Genomic DNA, 16388 nt, shown 5'->3' with positions numbered 1-16388 from the left:
TAAACTGGCCAAAATGGCGACTGTATCAAGTGCATCTATCACAGATGGGTGTGTATTACAAATAAGAAAGAAAATCCTCTGCTGTGTCAGTTTGCATTTTTCAGCACTTTGTAGCTTGAGGCCGTTGTCTGTCTTCCATGGCTTCTTTCTTTCTTTCTTTCTTTCTTTCCTTCCTTTAATGTAATTACATCCTTGTCTGTGTAATGCCAGCGCAATGAACATGGACAGGTTTGAGAGAGGCCCCAGGGAGATCCTCAACCCTGACATTCAGAAGGTGAGCACCCTCGGAATAATGTGCAGCACTGTGTCATCGTCCTGAGCAGCACCATCCTGGGGCCATCAGGTCATCTTTGTTACCTGATCGCCTTTTGTGTCCTCGTCTCCTTCAGGATCTGCTGGTGCTGGAGGAACAAGAGGTACAAGACGCTGCTCCTTTGTATGTACATTTTCAAACAATCGCTGTGGCCGTCCCTGCAGTGATGCCGGAGCCTGCACATTACAGTTGAGCAATGTGGTGCAAACAAGGAATGTAAAGATGACAATATTAGTGTTGGTTCATGTCTACGGGGCCTAATGGTAAATGTTTTCTGTGCTCAGACTACCAAAATATACATGTATTAACTGATTCAATCCACCCATTTTTCACAGACGTCTCTCTCGCCTGTGGATTGCTCTTTTACATGCTGAGCTCTTATACGATGCACAATGTTTTTATGTCTTGAAGCTGCACCACACATGATCTCTTCTATTGTGCAGTTGCGTCATCACCTCTTTTTGCCTCTCACACAATAAAAAGAGGTAAAATGCGCATAAATCCATCTTTGGGATTGGGTGTTTGGGTTAAAAAAGGTATAGATACGTCTTTGGTAGCTAATCAGTAAACATTGAACCCTACATTACCGAAATTCACTTATAAAGGTTGACTTATTCACTTATCGCAGGAGGGACGACTGTACATGGGCAACCACTGCAACACTAAACGACTATCATGTCATTCCGACAGGGCTCTGTCAACTTTAAATTTGGTGTTCTCTATGCCAAAGACGGACAGCTCACAGATGATGAGATGTTTAGCAACGGTAAATAAAAAAAAAAAAAAAAATCTATTGGAGAATTTTCCTTGTATGTGAAGTTGTCTTTGCTTGTAGAAATGGGCAGCGACAGCTTTGACAAGTTCCTCAATCTGCTCGGCGACACCATCACGCTGCAGGGATGGGCGGGCTACCGGGGAGGCCTGGACACCAAGAGTAAGTCGCCAAAGAGGAGCGTCACTTTTACAGATGTCCGATAATTATCAGCCTGATATCAGCTTAGAAATGCGATTGCATTTTTCTCCTGATCATGAAAAACAATAAAAAAATGCTGTATAATATTAGTATCAGCTGATATCGGTACGGGAAATTGAGAGTTGGACAAAAAAGCCAAAATCCGACATCCCAAGTCACTTTTTTAGTATGAACTCGAGAGCTATCCGTGTGATCATCATTCCTTGTCGCTTCTTCTCCCAGATGACACTACAGGGATCAAGTCCATCTACACGGTGTATCAGGGCCACGAGCTCATGTTCCATGTGTCCACCATGTTGCCCTATTCCAAAGAGAACAAACAGCAGGTGTGCGTCCTCTTTTGTGTCTGTCTTCATGCGTGCCACCGGCATCGGATTTCGGTTTTGCTGCAAAAAAAAAAAGATTCCAATCAGCAAACACTTCACCGGGACTCTCTTCTGCGTACTTCCCCCCCCCCAGGTGGAGCGAAAGAGGCATATCGGAAACGACATTGTCACGATAGTATTCCAGGAGGGCGATGAAGTGTCGTCGTCGTTCAAACCCTCCATGATCCGATCTCATTTCACCCGTATCCTTGGAATTTGAGCAGTTCTCCTTCTGAGCTTCTTTCCAGCAGCTTTTCCTTCACTCACGCCTGCAGATATTTTTGCATTAGTTAGATATAACAGTCAGAACGACAGCTACAGGTAAGCGACGATGTCACATGAGGCTTCTTTAAAATCGTTATTTTTTTATTTTGATGAAAGTCTCTGGTCTCAGGTTGAAGATATTCTCAGAAGAGAGCGTGCCGCTCTTTGGACCTCCTCTACCGTCGCAGCCCGTGTTTACCGATCACCACGAATTCAGGGACTTTTTACTAGTCAAACGTAAGAGTGTTTTATATACTATATCTATTTGTTATATTTTCTACACATGCACACTGAAAAAGGGAAGGAAGTGGGGTCCAATAAGACACCTCATATGTAAAAGAAGATATTATTATTACCATTATTTATTATTATTATTATTATTATTATTATTTTCTGTACAGCTTATCATGATTAGGGTCGTGGGGATGTGCTGGAGCCTCCAGCGACCGTCTCCTGCCCACTTCCCTTTCACAAAGCCCAAACAAGCAAGCTCCATTTTTTTTACTAATACCAGGTCGTATTCGACCAGGAAATAGATGTATTTTTGAAAAGCTGTGTGTTCGCTGTGTGTCTCTCCCTCCTTTGCAACACCCCTCTTTGTTTGCAAGAAAACCACAGAGATAAATTTAAACCTTTTATTCTTGCACTTTCTTGTTAATAATTGTATTTTAGGACTTTATGTGTGCAGACTGTGCTTGAGAGTGACTTAGCGGTTAATTTAGTTTGAGGTTTTGACATATAAAACACTAAACGGTGTCTTGGGAATGGAACCCAAGGACCTCCCGCATATATTTGACCGCGGCCATTGCTTGTGCTTATGGATTGAGCTGCTGATGAGGATTAAGATAGGATTAAGGATTGTGGTGTATAAAGGAAACGTGTCAATGCATCTCTCTCCCCTCTCTGCAGTAATCAATGGAGAGAAAGCCACACTGGAGACGCCAACATTTGCCCAGAAGCGTCAGCGTACCCTGGACATGCTGATCCGCTCGCTCTACCAAGACCTCATGCCCGACCTGCACAAGGTACGAGAAAACTCCCAATTTTTGGTCTCCTTTGCCGCCCCCGCCGCCCACTCCCTCCTTCTTGTCACTGCTGTGACTTCGAAACCTGCTGACTGCGTTGTGCTGCCATCCACTGCAGCCACTGCGTACGGCTCCACAGCACACCGTCTGATTCCACTGCAGTGCCGCCTTTGCTTCTCCTCTTTGCTTCTTTCTTCTGCCAACTCAATGTCACTGTCGCCGTCAGCCTCTCTAAGACACACCCCTTTTCTTCTTCTGCTTTCTTTCCCTCCCCTTCCCTTCGCTCCTCCACGTGCGATTGTGTGCCGCATGTTAGGTCCCTTTTTCCCCGCAGAACATGTTGAACCGGCGCTCCTTCAGCGACGTGCTGCCCGAGTCCCCAAAGTCGGCACGCAAGAAGGAGGAGGCGCGGCAGGCCGAATTTGTCAGGATAGGCCAGGTGACCAAAACAAGTTTTTCACACACAATGTTAGGATTAGTGGGAGGGGCTAGGGTTATGGGGTAGGGTCGGTTTGAGGTTAGGAATTAACATGGGGTTAATACTTGGGGGGAGTTTAGGGCCGCGGTACTCACTTATCTTCTGTAATGCACCCCCCCCAGGCTCTCAAGCTGAAGACCATTGTGAGAGGAGATGCCCCCACCAGCTTGGTCACCACGGGCCTGTGCAGAAAGGAGGTGAAAACAAGTACCATCAAATCCTGTTGTTACTATGAAGATGTGCCAGCGCCTCCCCAACGTTTATCGTTCTTCGCTTCAGCCGTGGGAGTCGCAGTCGTTCTGCAGCACGTTCCCATATGAGATCGTGTGTGCCGACTCCTGGGGTCAGTCGCTGCTGGTGGCCACCGACACAGCGGGAGTCGTCCTGCTGGAGGGTGAGGTTAAATTAATTGTAATCGAACACCCCACCCCCCAGCCCCCCACCCCAACACATCAGCACCACTTCCACTGCGTGTCCTCTAACACAAAGGCAGCCATGCTGAAATGTCAATGTTGTTGTGAGCTAACATATCCTTGTTGTTGCTTTTACAGGACCTGATCCACCTTCGTCCTGCACTGGTGAGCGCCATGCCATCCATCCACCACTTTCTTTTTTTTTTTTTATTCTTGCTCTTCCAGTCAGATTTTACCCTTCCTTCAATGTGTGTCACACAGAAGCGCAGGCTCTCCCCCCGGTACAAGTGTTTGACAAGACGCTGCTGGTGAAGCAGATGCACATTCTGGAGCCTCAGGACCTGCTCATCACCAGGGCGGACAAAGGTATGCACGCTCAGTGCCGCCACCTGCTGGAGGGCGGAGTGAACGCCTTACAACCAAGTGCAACCTTACAACCAAGCTTCTGTTCTGTGTGTTTTAACAACTCATCAATTCCCGTAAAAAGTGATGTTTTATGCTGAACATAAAATATGAGATCCAAAGGGGTTACTTCAATCCATCATGTTGGTTGATGATGTCATTGTGTCGGTGGACTGGGCATCTGGGAATGTTAGTCTCAGAATCAACACCCGACCCTCTTGAGGAGAAAATCACGATGAACTTCAGTGGCTTTATTAAAAGTCAGAGAACACATATGCACACATGAGCTGCTGTCCACTCTCTACACACGACTGCTTGTACGCCGCTAGAGACAGCTCTTGCTAGCTGACAATCACGGACGTCACTTTCCAGGCCTTGCTTCTTTAAGACACACAACATGTCACAGATACTTTAGGCTGAAAATGGCTTCTGGCCCACTGTATGTGGCATTATTGGCCTTGGCAGAGGTCTGCACTTTCCTTTCTCACCCTATCGACACATCCGCCGCCACCGCCACCTCCTTTGGTCCACTGAACACATTGATCCCATCTCCACTGTACTGTGTGTCTGTTTAGCCTAAGAAGGACAAATACACGCAAGCAGACGTTCAATGGCACATGAAAACATGGAAAGCAGGAAGCTGTAAAGAAGAGGTATAATTGTGGGCCACGGATGCATGTCATCAATTTCCCTGCGGATAATTAGCTAACCCTCACATTGACAAACGTGATTAACTTGGTATTGGCGGCGTGACAGCGGCACAGGCGTTTTGACACCACTGGATCCACACATTTATCCCAAGACTCAGCACATTTTTATGGGTTCTTCCTTGGCAGGGTCTGCACCCTTTTGCAAATGTTGAAAGAGTTTTTTTCGAGGTTTTTGCATTATCCAAACAAAAGGAGGATACTGAATGGTTTCCTTTCCAGGGAAGGATGCTCGTCTCTATGTGTTCCGACTCAGCACGCTCAAGAGAGGTCTGGAGGAGAGGCAGCTCGCTCGGAACAAGTGTGACAGCCGAGAGAATAAACTGGAGAAAACGAAAGGTGGGGAAACCACGTCATAACGTAAACATGTTTCAGTCTATAAAACTGCATGTGGGGAATCGTTAGCGGGTGAGTGACTCAGTTGCAAACCCGCTGACCCGTGCCAGTTGCATCGATCAACCGCTCCGTGCCAGCAATTGACATACCCGATCCTGTGTCCTCATGCACCCCCCCAACCCACCTGCTTCTTGTCCCAGGATGCCATTTATACTCCATTAACACCCATCATGGCTCGGAGCTGAGGATTGTGGCAGCCATCAGGAACAAGCTCCTCCTCATCACGAGGAAGCGCTTTGAAGGCTTCAGCGCCATGGGAACGGACTCGCCGGTGGAGGAGTTTCAGTACATACGAGTAAGACTTTGACAACGTTGTAAAATCCTTGCGGCGGCCACAACGTCTATGCCGTCTTCTTACCCATCAGGAGATCTGTCTGTGCGACCCGCCCGTGGTGATGGCGCTGGTGGACGGGCCGACGGGCGAGAACGACAACATGATCTGCGTGGCCTACAAGCATCAGTTCGACCTCATCAATGAGAGCACCGGCGACGCCTACCGGCTGCACCACGTCGACGCCAACAGGGTGAGGCCTTCTCGTTTCCACCAGGCAGAAGCTCGGGTTTCAGGTTGGTCCAGGACGCTTTTGTATGGAGGTCCATCGTCAGACGGGGGGAAAGGGTACCGAATCAAGAATACAGCAGGAGTTCCGGCATAGCAGAGCATCTTATTTTTGACACACGGCTTCTTATCAAAGAATAATATCAAACTATGCGCTCGTATTCTGACAAAATGAAGTCATCAATAATCTCGCAGTGGCTGTCTTCTCTTTGTCCGCAGGTCAATTTTGTGGCAGCGATCGACATGTATGAAGATGGCGAGGCAGGGCTGCTGTTGTGCTACAATTGTGAGTCCATGAATGATATTTGACTCAAGTGCGTGTCTCTTAACGGCCAAACCGAGCCAGCCTCTGCGGAATAACAATCATTCACCACCTGCTGCAGAATATTAACAGCCGCAGACGAGCCGTGCTCACACCGGCTTGTTGTATTTTGAAGCTACAGAATGCTAACAATCCTCATGGCATTTGAAAGCTAAATCTGGTTGTGTTTGGTTGTTTGGTTTATTGACAGATATTTGTTACTACAAGAAAGTTTGTCCGTTTAACGGCTCCACGCCCATGATCCAGTCCAACACGTCAGACTTCCACTTCAGCTGGAACCAGATGCCCAATGCTATTGGTAGGTTGCCACGGCAACAGGGCCTGCCGCTCCACCCTGCCCGGAGCTTGCCGTCGCCAAGGAAACAACAGACTCTGCCTCAAGCATCCGGTTGTTGCTAACCCGTGTTTGCATGTGTCCATTGTTTACAACGCCAACATAAGCAGTAATAAGGCAATATTCTCCATCTGTGGGAAGTACAGGATGCCACACTGGCCACAAGGTGTCAGTCATTGTTTGGTGAGACAGGCACCAGTCTCGTCTCAAAGGTTCCTCAGTGAACATATTTACTGTGACAGTGCTCGAGAGGGGCTTTTATTTATTCTTATTTTTTACTTTTATTTTTACTCTTATCTCTTGCGTCATTTTCACACTACAAAAAATATAATCAGTGGAGCGTAAGGACACAAACCTGGTGGCTAGGCTACCAGGACGCCAGACAGAACTGAGGGATATCAGTCTTTTTTTTTTTTTTGTCCACGTGGATGTCTGTTTTTATACATCGTACTTTCTCTGCAGTTTGCGCCTTCCCGTACATCCTGGCCTTCACAACAGACTCCATTGAGATCCGCCTGGTGGTCAACGGCAACCTCGTGTACACAGCGGTGGTCCCGGAGCTGCAGCTCGCCTCCTCACGGGTCAGTACCTTACTCGAAGGTCCGGCCGGTTGCTCTTTTTTTTTTTTATGCCTCACAACTGTACGAGCGCCGGGTGCTTCCATGCAAGCTTGGGAGAGAGTCGGCACTGGAAGAGCGAGATGCTCGGTGCTGCACAAGTTGCTGCCTCAGCGCTCTCATTCCAGTCAATCTTTATTAGCCCAGTGGGAAATATGGCCGGCAATCTGCATGGCTACAAAGCAATAACACTCATATTTCATACGCACGCGTCTTTTGAATAAGACGGCGGCACGCATGGCGACAAGCAAACACTTTTCCCCTCCTCTTCAAACCTTAATACTCTCTTCTAACACCCACGCAGTCGGACATCTACTTTATTTCATCGGCGCCGGTGAGCTCGGCTTCCAACTGCAGTTCCAGGGACACCAGTTCACAGAGTTCTCCGCAAACTCCCACCGGTTACGAGATGCCCGTCTTCCCCTCGCCCCTCGGTGACGGTAAGTCTCCTTACGGCAGTTAAAAAAAAAAAAAAGCCAGAGGATGTCGTTGTTTTTCAAATATCAGTGCTGTCCAAAAGGTCTGTTTGACTTTGGGTGGGGCAGCCTTTGCTCTCCAGTGTGTATGAGGGGTTCCTGTAGGGTATTAGTCCAGTTTGTGACACTGCAAGTGGTGTGTTTAGGGACCCATCAGGTCAAACATTCTTCGGTCAGCTTATATTGACCTCATGACCAGATAAATGGATTGGCTCAATAAAACACAACATGTTTCCATCTAGTGGCCAGTAAAAAAACAACAGGGGCGCTGATGTCATGCATGTTTATGAACACCATGGTTCTATATCATGATCATGATTGGGGTATATTGTTGTATATTTACTTTCCCAGAAAGGTCAAAACCCCATATTTTGTCACCATACCCATTCTTCCCAAAAAAAAAAAAAATATCACGGTTAATTGGTTCCAGACTCGACCATGATGACTGAACTCCTACGAAGTAGGATTGCTTATTTATAAATTAAATACTTTCATAGGTAGAGCATAAAAGCCTGCTTCCGACCTTCTATTTATGTTTTCTCTTAACATTATTAGAGCTGGCTGGACATGAAATAACACCCCTATAGCCAACTTTCATTCATTCATTTTCTACCTCTTATCCTCACGAGGGTCGCGGGGGAGCCTATCCCAGCTGTCTTGGGGCGAGAGGCGGGGCACACCCTGGACTGGTGGCCAGCCAATCACAGGGCACATATAGACAAACAACCATTCACACTCACATTCATACCTATGGACAATTTGGAGTGGCCAATTAACCTAGCATGTTTTTGGAATGTGGGAGGAAACCGGAGTACCCGGAGAAAACCCACGCATGCACGGGGAGAACATGCAAACTCCACACAGAGATGACAGAGGGTGGAATTGAACTTGGGTCTCCTAGCTGTGAGGCCTGCACACTAACCACTTGTTCGCCATGCAGCCCTGATTGCTTATTTTTCAATGAATTATTTTCAGAGGTAAAGCATAGAAAGCCTGTTCAGACCTTCTATTTGTTAACATTATTAGAGCCCGTTGGACATGAAATAACACCCCTATAGTCAACATATATAGACATATGGACGTGCTAAGCGGTACAGTACATACAACACCCTGCATCTCATCTTTGGGTAGTAGGTGACAAAGCATGTGGGGCCAAGAGGAGAAGCATGCAGTTTTCCCCTGTATAGAACTTCAGATTTCTAGAATATATTGTTCCAAGAAGTAGTAGTACTTCCTGTTACATAGCCCATGGTGGCCTTTTGCACAGCACTGCAATGAACACTGAGGCATGAGGTGTGAGACAACTCAAAAGGTTGACAGACGGCGGCTGTGCCTCATTAGGAGTGTCAGCCTAGCCTCCATGTGTGTTTACATTGTGTGTTGAGTGTGTAACCCTCTCCCTCAGATTCTATACGGATCCCCTATGGTACCAAGCTTTCGCTGTACATGTCAAAGGATGCTGAAGGTACTCGAGGACCCTCGCACCACCAAAGCTCGCTCATTAACGCCACACTGATGTTGCACGTGTGTCTCCTCCATAGCGGCATGTTGATGTCGCCGGGAATGTTAAGTGAACATCATAACCCCTTTCCCTCCTTCCCGCCACAACCAAAGCATGAGTGAACGGTCAGGGTGGAAAGGTGCTTTGAAGATAAGAAAATTGCAGGGTATTTGGCGCATGAGAGCAGATTAGGGCTACCGGGAGGATGAGGGGGGGGGGGGGGGGGGGGGGGTGGAGGACACCGCCGCAGCATGATTTACAGATTGCACTGTCGCCATGGAGACTTTTGTCAGCCGCTCGCTTCCGCCCAGAGTCCAAATAGCGGCGCCACTAGTGTGTGTGTGTGTGTGTGTTTTTTTAAGAGGAAGGAGCACTGACAAAAATCTCATCCTCTAACTGCCTGGGGGGGCGGGGGGGTCAGGTGATGTCATGGCATTCATCATGTGGACCAAGCGAGCTCAATTAGCGCTAAAAGCTCCCCTAATATTGCAGTTCCAGCCAGAGGAGGCACATGTGGAACACACCGCAGATAACCAGCATGCCTTCCAGTGTGTAGTTTGGCATTTTGAGGAGGGTGGGTAGATCATATTATCTTAGCTGGACTCGACTGAGCTGTAATGCATTATAAAAGGACTTCCAACAGCAAGACGTCCGCCAGCAGTTCCACCATTTTATTGGTTAAGCTCAGCACTTCAGCAAAAGTCCCCAAAATGTCAAATTATACTCCTGCTGCAGCATCCATAACAGAAATGTCACTCACGATAAACTTGTGCATATGGTTTGGTTTCGTTTCTGTCGCCTTCCTTATCCCACCTTTACCGCCACGCCCACATCCCTTTCGGCCTTCCTCGCACTCAGGTGACGCGTCGTGCAAGCACATCTTCAAGATCCCGCTGTGCAACCTGGTGGGCCGCAGCATCGAAAGGCCCCTCAAGTCGCCGCTGGTCAACAAGGTGCTGACGGCGCCGTCGGCCCCCGCCGTGGTCGCCACCACGCCCCTCATCTCGGCCACGCACTCACTCTCCCTGTCCCGCATGGAGATCAAGGAGATAGCCAGCCGTACGCGCAAAGAGCTGCTGGGTAAATACCTGTCATGATGTCATCCAATGAAACTACTGTCAGTAAAAAGGCAACATGAAAGGTTTTGTGGAGCCATACTGTCACCTAGTGGCCTTAACAGGTACTGCTGTAGGAGTACGACCAATGGCATACCATCAAAGATAGGAAGTGATCTGGCTGTGTACCCCTGCTGTACCATTACCGTTTTTTTACAGGCCTAACAGAAGAACCCAGTGGGAAATCGGACAGCGGCACTTTGAAACAGAGGAAGATGAGCAAGAAGAACACAGAAGAAGAGGCTAAACCTCGAGCGCTAACGTCAACAAACAGTGACAGGTGATGTCAACATTTCTGTAGCCTTTTTCTGTCCAGTGAAGAAGAACAATCAGAGCTTTTCTGAGGCCATTAAACACATCGCCATTGGCCAGTTGAGGTTGCCTTGGAAGGCACTTCACCTCTCGACCAATCAGGTTCCATCAGGTCAATAAAGGACTATTCTATTCTATTGTAGGCATGCTCAAATACTAGATAGGACAGCTCTAGGGGAAAGTACCTGTAGAGGTTTTGTAATGTCATGCTCAATGACCAGATAGGACAGCCCTAGAGAGCGCTGGCTGTCCTTTCGATCCTTTCGAGACTTCTTCACCCGATGAAGCCAGCTCACATGACAACCTGAGTGCAACACAATGCAATGAGAAGCTTTTCTGTGGACACCAACAGGTTGGACTCGGAGGCCAGCGAGTCGGACCTGGACATCTGCGCCGTGTCATCCCACCTGGAGGCCGAACCGGAGAGGTCGGTGCTGCAGGCGGAGAGTCCGCCGCTCGCCAGCGCCTTCGCCCTTGCCACTTCCTTCGAGGAAGACGTCCTTGACCTAAAGTGAAGACAATCCCATCGTGCACTTCTCTCGACAACCGTTGCTATGCTCTCCTTCTTTTTTGCTTGCTGTGCTTCTTTGGTTGGGTTTCTATGACATGTTTGCATCCTTGTGAGTGTCCCCTTCCACAGGACAAGACGGACGTTTTCGTCAGAGTCGCCCCGCTACATCAGTAACTAACCCAAAGAGGCAAAAATGAGCTTTAGAGGCCATCTTTGTCCTTCAGCAGCCTTCAGATGACAGTTGATCCCAAACCTCAAACTGAATGTAAATCCACACATTCTACACTATTCACTCTCCCATCGCTATACGTATTCTTATTTGGATTTGTCCACACCACCTTGTAATGATGATGCTAGTGTACATCTGTTTATACACAAAGACAGTGTCTATATTGTGAAAAAATATATATTTTATTCTCATACTTAGTAAATGTTCTATGCTGTGTTCCAGTTCTACCCTTCCATTTAATATACACAGGTAAACAGGGCTGGAGGTGTGTCATTAAGTGCCATTTCCCAGCAGCCACCACTGCACCTCCCTGAAAGACACCATTCTTCTGGTAGCAGCCATGATTGTAGTCCACTTCTGGTGGAAGAAAAACCCGGTTTAAGCAAAGTGTCCTTGCTTACACAAATAAACAACAAAGTTAGCATAACATTATGAATACTTTGCGGTACTGCGTGTCTTTGGGCAACAAAAAAAGCGTTCTGAGTGTAGAATTGCCACTTTTTGCAGATTAAACCCTTGCCGTGGCTCACTATCGCCTCTTCAGGTCGTAAGTGGTATTACGAGATAATGTAATAGACTCTTATGTGAAATACAAGGTAATGGCTTCCTGGTAGCAGTGTGTCCACTATGCTGACATTGTACTACAGCGCCTCTGTGTGGTGGCTTTATGTCACAGCAGCCTTCAGATTACTTGCATGAGCTCTTTTTTCCCGCGCGTGTCCTCCATTAAGAAAAGGCGGTGGAAGGTGGATGTTTACAAAGATGCTCCACTCTTTGTGTATTATAACTGAGGTGGGTTCTTTATTCCCGTTTAGTTCTTTATCTCTACCTCCCCTTGGCATTTGGCTGTTTTTGTTGTTTTGTTTTGTATTTAAATCTGTATTTACTGTTGCTCAACCTCTCTGTGATATTAAAACGAAGGAAAATTCACGATAAAAAGGCTAAAAAAAAAAAAACACCAAGTGTCTTAAAATATTGTATCGCCATCGTTTTTAATGCCAAGTATTCCTTGTAAATGTTTGTGTATCAAATGTGGCCTCAAATGATGAAGCAGAGCTGAAGAGTTATTACGACAAATTCCTATAATTCTAATTATTGTTATTGGAGCAGTTATTTTAAACGAGTGCTGTAGACCACCGCTGTGAAAGTAGTTCTTTCTGTTCGTTGATATGTAATAAATATTTATGGAATTTCAGCTGTATCCACGTCTTTTTTTTTGTTTAGATGGAAAGAAATGTGATAAGTATTGCCAGTTTATGTCATAGATATAACTGATGTTTTTGGATGCTTTTTATCAGATTTGAGCATAATTTCCTGCCCCTGTTAAGTCTACGTGGCCGTCGGTGGATGAACAATGGACTGGCCTGGCCAACAGACAGCAGAGGCCTCCAGACCGGAAGTGGTCTGCTGGGGGAGAGAACAGGAGGAGAAAGTAAGAAAGTCGATAAAATGCAAAGGAATTATGTCAGTCCATCAACCAAAAATGGCTTTATTTTTACAATTTTCCTTTTAAGGTGGAGGGGAAGTTCAGAAAGTCAAAAATCTAGTCGAAACAAACCACATGAATCATCTCAGATTAAGGATCTTGGTGAAGCTTTTTAGAGCTGCCACTATTTTTGTCCTTATGACCGCATATGGTGATCAAAAATTGTCCAAAGTATATTTCATAATGGTCCAATGGCCAAAAAAAGTCATCTGTCTTTACCTTCTCTCAAACAACTTTATTCCAAAAGAATAGATGTGTGTGTGTGTGTGTGTGTAGTACGTGTACACCTCCCCTGTCCTCATTAAGGCACTGAAAGTTGAATCGGATCTCCAGTCGCCAAAACCTCCCACGCTCTTCTCTTCCTTTTGTCTGCAAGGAAAACTCCATAAATCCCACAGAATCCCATCTTGAGTCATCATCATAAGGAAAATCACTGGCAAAGCACACGGCAATGCTAGAGAAATATTAGCTAGAGGGAACAAACATAGCAGCAGGGTGATGGGAGCCTCCACCCCCCCTCCTTCGTGCTCCCTGAGGCCCCCTCGGGATATGACAGAGAACAGACTCTTACATAAGAGCTGCAGGAATGCTTGGAGCTTTGCCTGTGGAATTGTGGATGACGGCCGTGCTTGGGCCCCTCATGGAACCACATCAAGTAAAAGTGAGATTTTTATTGTTGAGTCAAAACACACACAATGAAATAATAAATTAAGATGTACTAATAATGAACCTTCTCTTTCAGTGTGAGGGCCTTCCTTCAAGAGCTTCATAAAAGACAAAAGGACACAGTGAGACGGCGTTTGCTTTGCCAACATGAGAGTCCTCAACACAAAATAAACTTCAAACGCATCCTGTTTGGTAAACATTGCACTCCGCTTCGTTTGGTGGGGGTCAAAGGTGACCACAGTCCTAAGCGTACGCCACCACCGTCGCCAGGATCTGCAGCGCCATGGAGACGCACGGCACCTGCGCCACCACGTAGGCCAGCGAGCGGGTGGGCGCCGGCAGGGCCCCCAGATAAGCCACGCTGTGCAGAACGCGGGCCCCCAAGAACACCACGAAGTGGAGGCGCGCCAGGGCCAGCGAGGGGCCCGTCATGGAGTACACGGCACCCAGGAAGAGGAAGGGGAAGATGTTCTCCATGTCGTTGCGGTGAGCTCTGCAAGAAGACCAGGTGCGTGTTTACAACCTGTTTTATCGCCGGAATTCATTTTAATCTGAATTTGATTAGATTGAGGTTAATCTCCGTGTATAAAGACTGTTAGCTTATTTTTAAATATATTGTTATATTGCTGTGAGTGTGAATGGGTGTTTGTCTATATGTGCCCTGTGATTGGCTGGCCACCAGTCCAGGGTGGACCCCGCCTCTCTCCCCAAGACAGCCGGGATAGGCTCCAGCATCCCCGCGACCCTCGTGAGGATAAGCGGTAGAAAATGAATGAATGTTATATTGACATATAATTGTAATTCTAATGAAAATTATTTCATGACATCTGGAAATTGCTCTGTTTTTTCCGACACTGAGGGCCACATAAGTAATACTGGAATAAACGTTCTTCACCTTCTCGTGTCATAATAAACACACTAATCCCAATCCAAAGTCAGTTAGGATAAGCTAGGTCTTGCAGTTCCTCTTCTATTTTTGTCTTTTTTGAACATGGGGCACCCATGAAGGATTTGAGGCACCCCACTGCATCCTTGGCCACATTAGGATGATGATGTGCGGTAATTATACCCTCTTGTACTGCAACTGTGTTGTGTTGTGTTGTGTAGCGTAGCGAGTCGCCCATACCTGCGGCATCTTTCCACGTCAGGATCCAGCCTGTGAAATTGTAATCCTCCGCGTCTCAGTGCGTCCTCCGGGTTAGCGAAAGCCTGACAACAAACACTTGTCAAACACGTGAAAGTCCCACATGGACACTGGAGCTTCTTGCCAGGTCGCTCACCTTTTTCCACAACCTCACTTGTCCTGTTATGACGGCCATGACGTACATCTTCAACACCAGCAGCACGGCGTAGAAGACAAAGCAGGAGAAAACATTGTTTCTGATCATGACTGCTGTTCTTCTGGTCCCAAAGTCAGAGAGAGGAGTTTGCGGACGCTACATGCAAAGTGAAGAGTGAGCCCAAAAGGAGGGGGGGGCAGATATTTGTAGGTCTTCTGAGCCTCCACCCACTGAGTCAAAACGATGATGGCAGCAAAGCATTCATTCATAGTCTGCTTCTTCTGCCTCATGAGCAATGTCCAAACATGCATCACTCGGGCCCTCGGGCTGCAGCACGGCTCTTTAAAGACGAGTCTGGAGTTTACCCATATCTATTTTACTAACTACCTATGGAACACACTCAGTTGGCTTCAATGATTTCAGAAACACAGATGAATATTCACTTTGATTTATTCAAATAGCTGTATGTATATTAGCTGACTTGGATGATACGCGCACATAAAGGTCATGGTCGATCTATGGTTGGTTTCCTGAAGACTTAAGTGTTTCTCTGTGTCAGACAGGCCTAGCCCTGCCACTCAGTCAAAGTCAGCAGGGCTAGACTCCGGAATGCTGTACGTAATCTTGACCAGGATAAGCGTAACCGTCTCTTAGTCAAAGTCAACTTCATAAAGTTGGACAGCTTCACTGGCAAAATATTCATTCTTGCATAATATGACTCATGTTGGAAATGACGCTTTCACTTCTCTTGACTTTCTTTTTTTTCGGTCTTGTGGTTGCCTCATTGGCAACATATGGGCTGTGTGTATGTGTGTGTGGTTACAACACAGTGAAAATTTCCACGCTACTGTATCCCTTTACAATGTAGTCACCTTATTACTCACAAAACCATCAAATCAGTAATATGTGATGTGGCAGATATGTGTATTTACTATGTTTATTGAGTTAAGCTAAAGTGATTGCATCTAAACGCCATTGTTAAACAGGTAACTGTAAAAGCTTAACTTCCGGTTTCATTTTGACAAGGTGCCGGTAAAAGGAAGTGATGTTATTGACTGCTAATTGAAGGTGTATTGCCTGAGACGGCGACCTTCGACAGGGGAAAAAAACTCAACAAAATGCCTCGCTGGACTACTTAAAGTCGCTTCTGTAGTTGTATAAGTAGTTTTGCGAAATATCACAATAAAAAAACGCCGCCTGATAACTTGTTGACGTAATGTGTGAGCTGACGAGTGAATGCTAATTAACATGTGCAGCTAAGCTAGCTATGAGAGTATATGGAGAATTAATTATCCATATAACTTACACATATACATATCCAAAACTTTAAGGAGCATGTGACGCCAACAGGAGTTGGTGGATCATTAGAATGTGTGGCTCCGAGGGGCTAATTAAGCCAATGACTGCCGAAGTGGTTCCTTTGGATTTGTCCATGGAGACGCCTGTCTGCATTGCAGCCATCTTGCAACATCCACAATACATCAGACTTGAAAGGTAACTATCTTACATATTATTTGTATTTGGTATACCCGTCTGTAATTGTGGGGATTGTCGTTTTTTTATTTAGAAACGCCGTAATAATCCTCTTAAAAGTCTATAGTCTGTCGTCGTGTGACACACACTAAAGCTAATTGATACACTGGA

At 46.5% G+C, this 16388-nt stretch overlaps 2 protein-coding genes across 11 annotated transcripts in view; one reads left to right on the top strand and one right to left on the bottom strand.

The window, feature by feature from the left end:
• garnl3 (GTPase activating Rap/RanGAP domain like 3) overlaps positions 1–13114 on the top strand; it is a 44397-nt gene extending 31283 nt beyond the window's left edge. For 4 of the 9 annotated variants that reach the window (XM_058065020.1, XM_058065018.1, XM_058065019.1 and 1 more), the window contains 25 exons: positions 211–274; positions 390–416; positions 1004–1079; positions 1149–1247; positions 1509–1612; positions 1746–1854; positions 1927–1972; positions 2046–2152; positions 2825–2940; positions 3257–3379; positions 3541–3615; positions 3698–3812; positions 3970–3996; positions 4093–4197; positions 5163–5279; positions 5477–5631; positions 5702–5860; positions 6115–6181; positions 6408–6515; positions 7014–7132; positions 7473–7608; positions 9050–9109; positions 10004–10225; positions 10420–10540; positions 10925–12507. In XM_058065020.1, the coding sequence (XP_057921003.1) occupies positions 211–274; positions 390–416; positions 1004–1079; positions 1149–1247; positions 1509–1612; positions 1746–1854; positions 1927–1972; positions 2046–2152; positions 2825–2940; positions 3257–3379; positions 3541–3615; positions 3698–3812; positions 3970–3996; positions 4093–4197; positions 5163–5279; positions 5477–5631; positions 5702–5860; positions 6115–6181; positions 6408–6515; positions 7014–7132; positions 7473–7608; positions 9050–9109; positions 10004–10225; positions 10420–10540; positions 10925–11087 (2620 nt within the window). In that variant the 3' untranslated portion in view covers positions 11088–12507. Of the gene's footprint in view, positions 1–210; positions 275–389; positions 417–1003; positions 1080–1148; positions 1248–1508; positions 1613–1745; positions 1855–1926; positions 1973–2045; positions 2153–2824; positions 2941–3256; positions 3380–3540; positions 3616–3697; positions 3813–3969; positions 3997–4092; positions 4198–5162; positions 5280–5476; positions 5632–5701; positions 5861–6114; positions 6182–6407; positions 6516–7013; positions 7133–7472; positions 7609–9049; positions 9110–10003; positions 10226–10419; positions 10541–10924; positions 12508–12610; positions 12745–12826 lie in introns of those variants that run through there. The other 5 variants (XM_058065023.1, XM_058065021.1, XR_009126641.1 and 2 more) reach the window with 4 other exon arrangements.
• ptges (prostaglandin E synthase) lies at positions 12833–16174 on the bottom strand. 2 transcript variants are annotated; one of them, XM_058065035.1, is made up of 4 exons: positions 16051–16174; positions 14745–15127; positions 14591–14673; positions 12833–13957 (listed from the first exon to the last, which is right to left on the bottom strand). In XM_058065035.1, exons 2-4 carry the CDS (start codon positions 14850–14852, stop codon positions 13708–13710), a joined length of 441 nt encoding a protein of 146 aa, XP_057921018.1. In that variant the 5' UTR covers positions 14853–15127; positions 16051–16174; the 3' UTR covers positions 12833–13707. The 2 variants fall into 2 exon arrangements, with proteins under 2 accessions (XP_057921018.1, XP_057921019.1); XM_058065036.1 differs by having other exon boundaries at positions 14745–14900; positions 16051–16131.
• Between the last annotated feature and the right edge of the window lie 214 nt (positions 16175–16388).

The sequence above is a fragment of the Doryrhamphus excisus genome, chromosome 2 (genome assembly GCF_030265055.1).
Source record: "Doryrhamphus excisus isolate RoL2022-K1 chromosome 2, RoL_Dexc_1.0, whole genome shotgun sequence".
NCBI classification, from domain to species: Eukaryota; Metazoa; Chordata; class Actinopteri; order Syngnathiformes; family Syngnathidae; genus Doryrhamphus; species Doryrhamphus excisus.
Note: the sequence above shows the minus strand (reverse complement) of the source record. Positions and strands in the feature narration are given on the sequence as shown.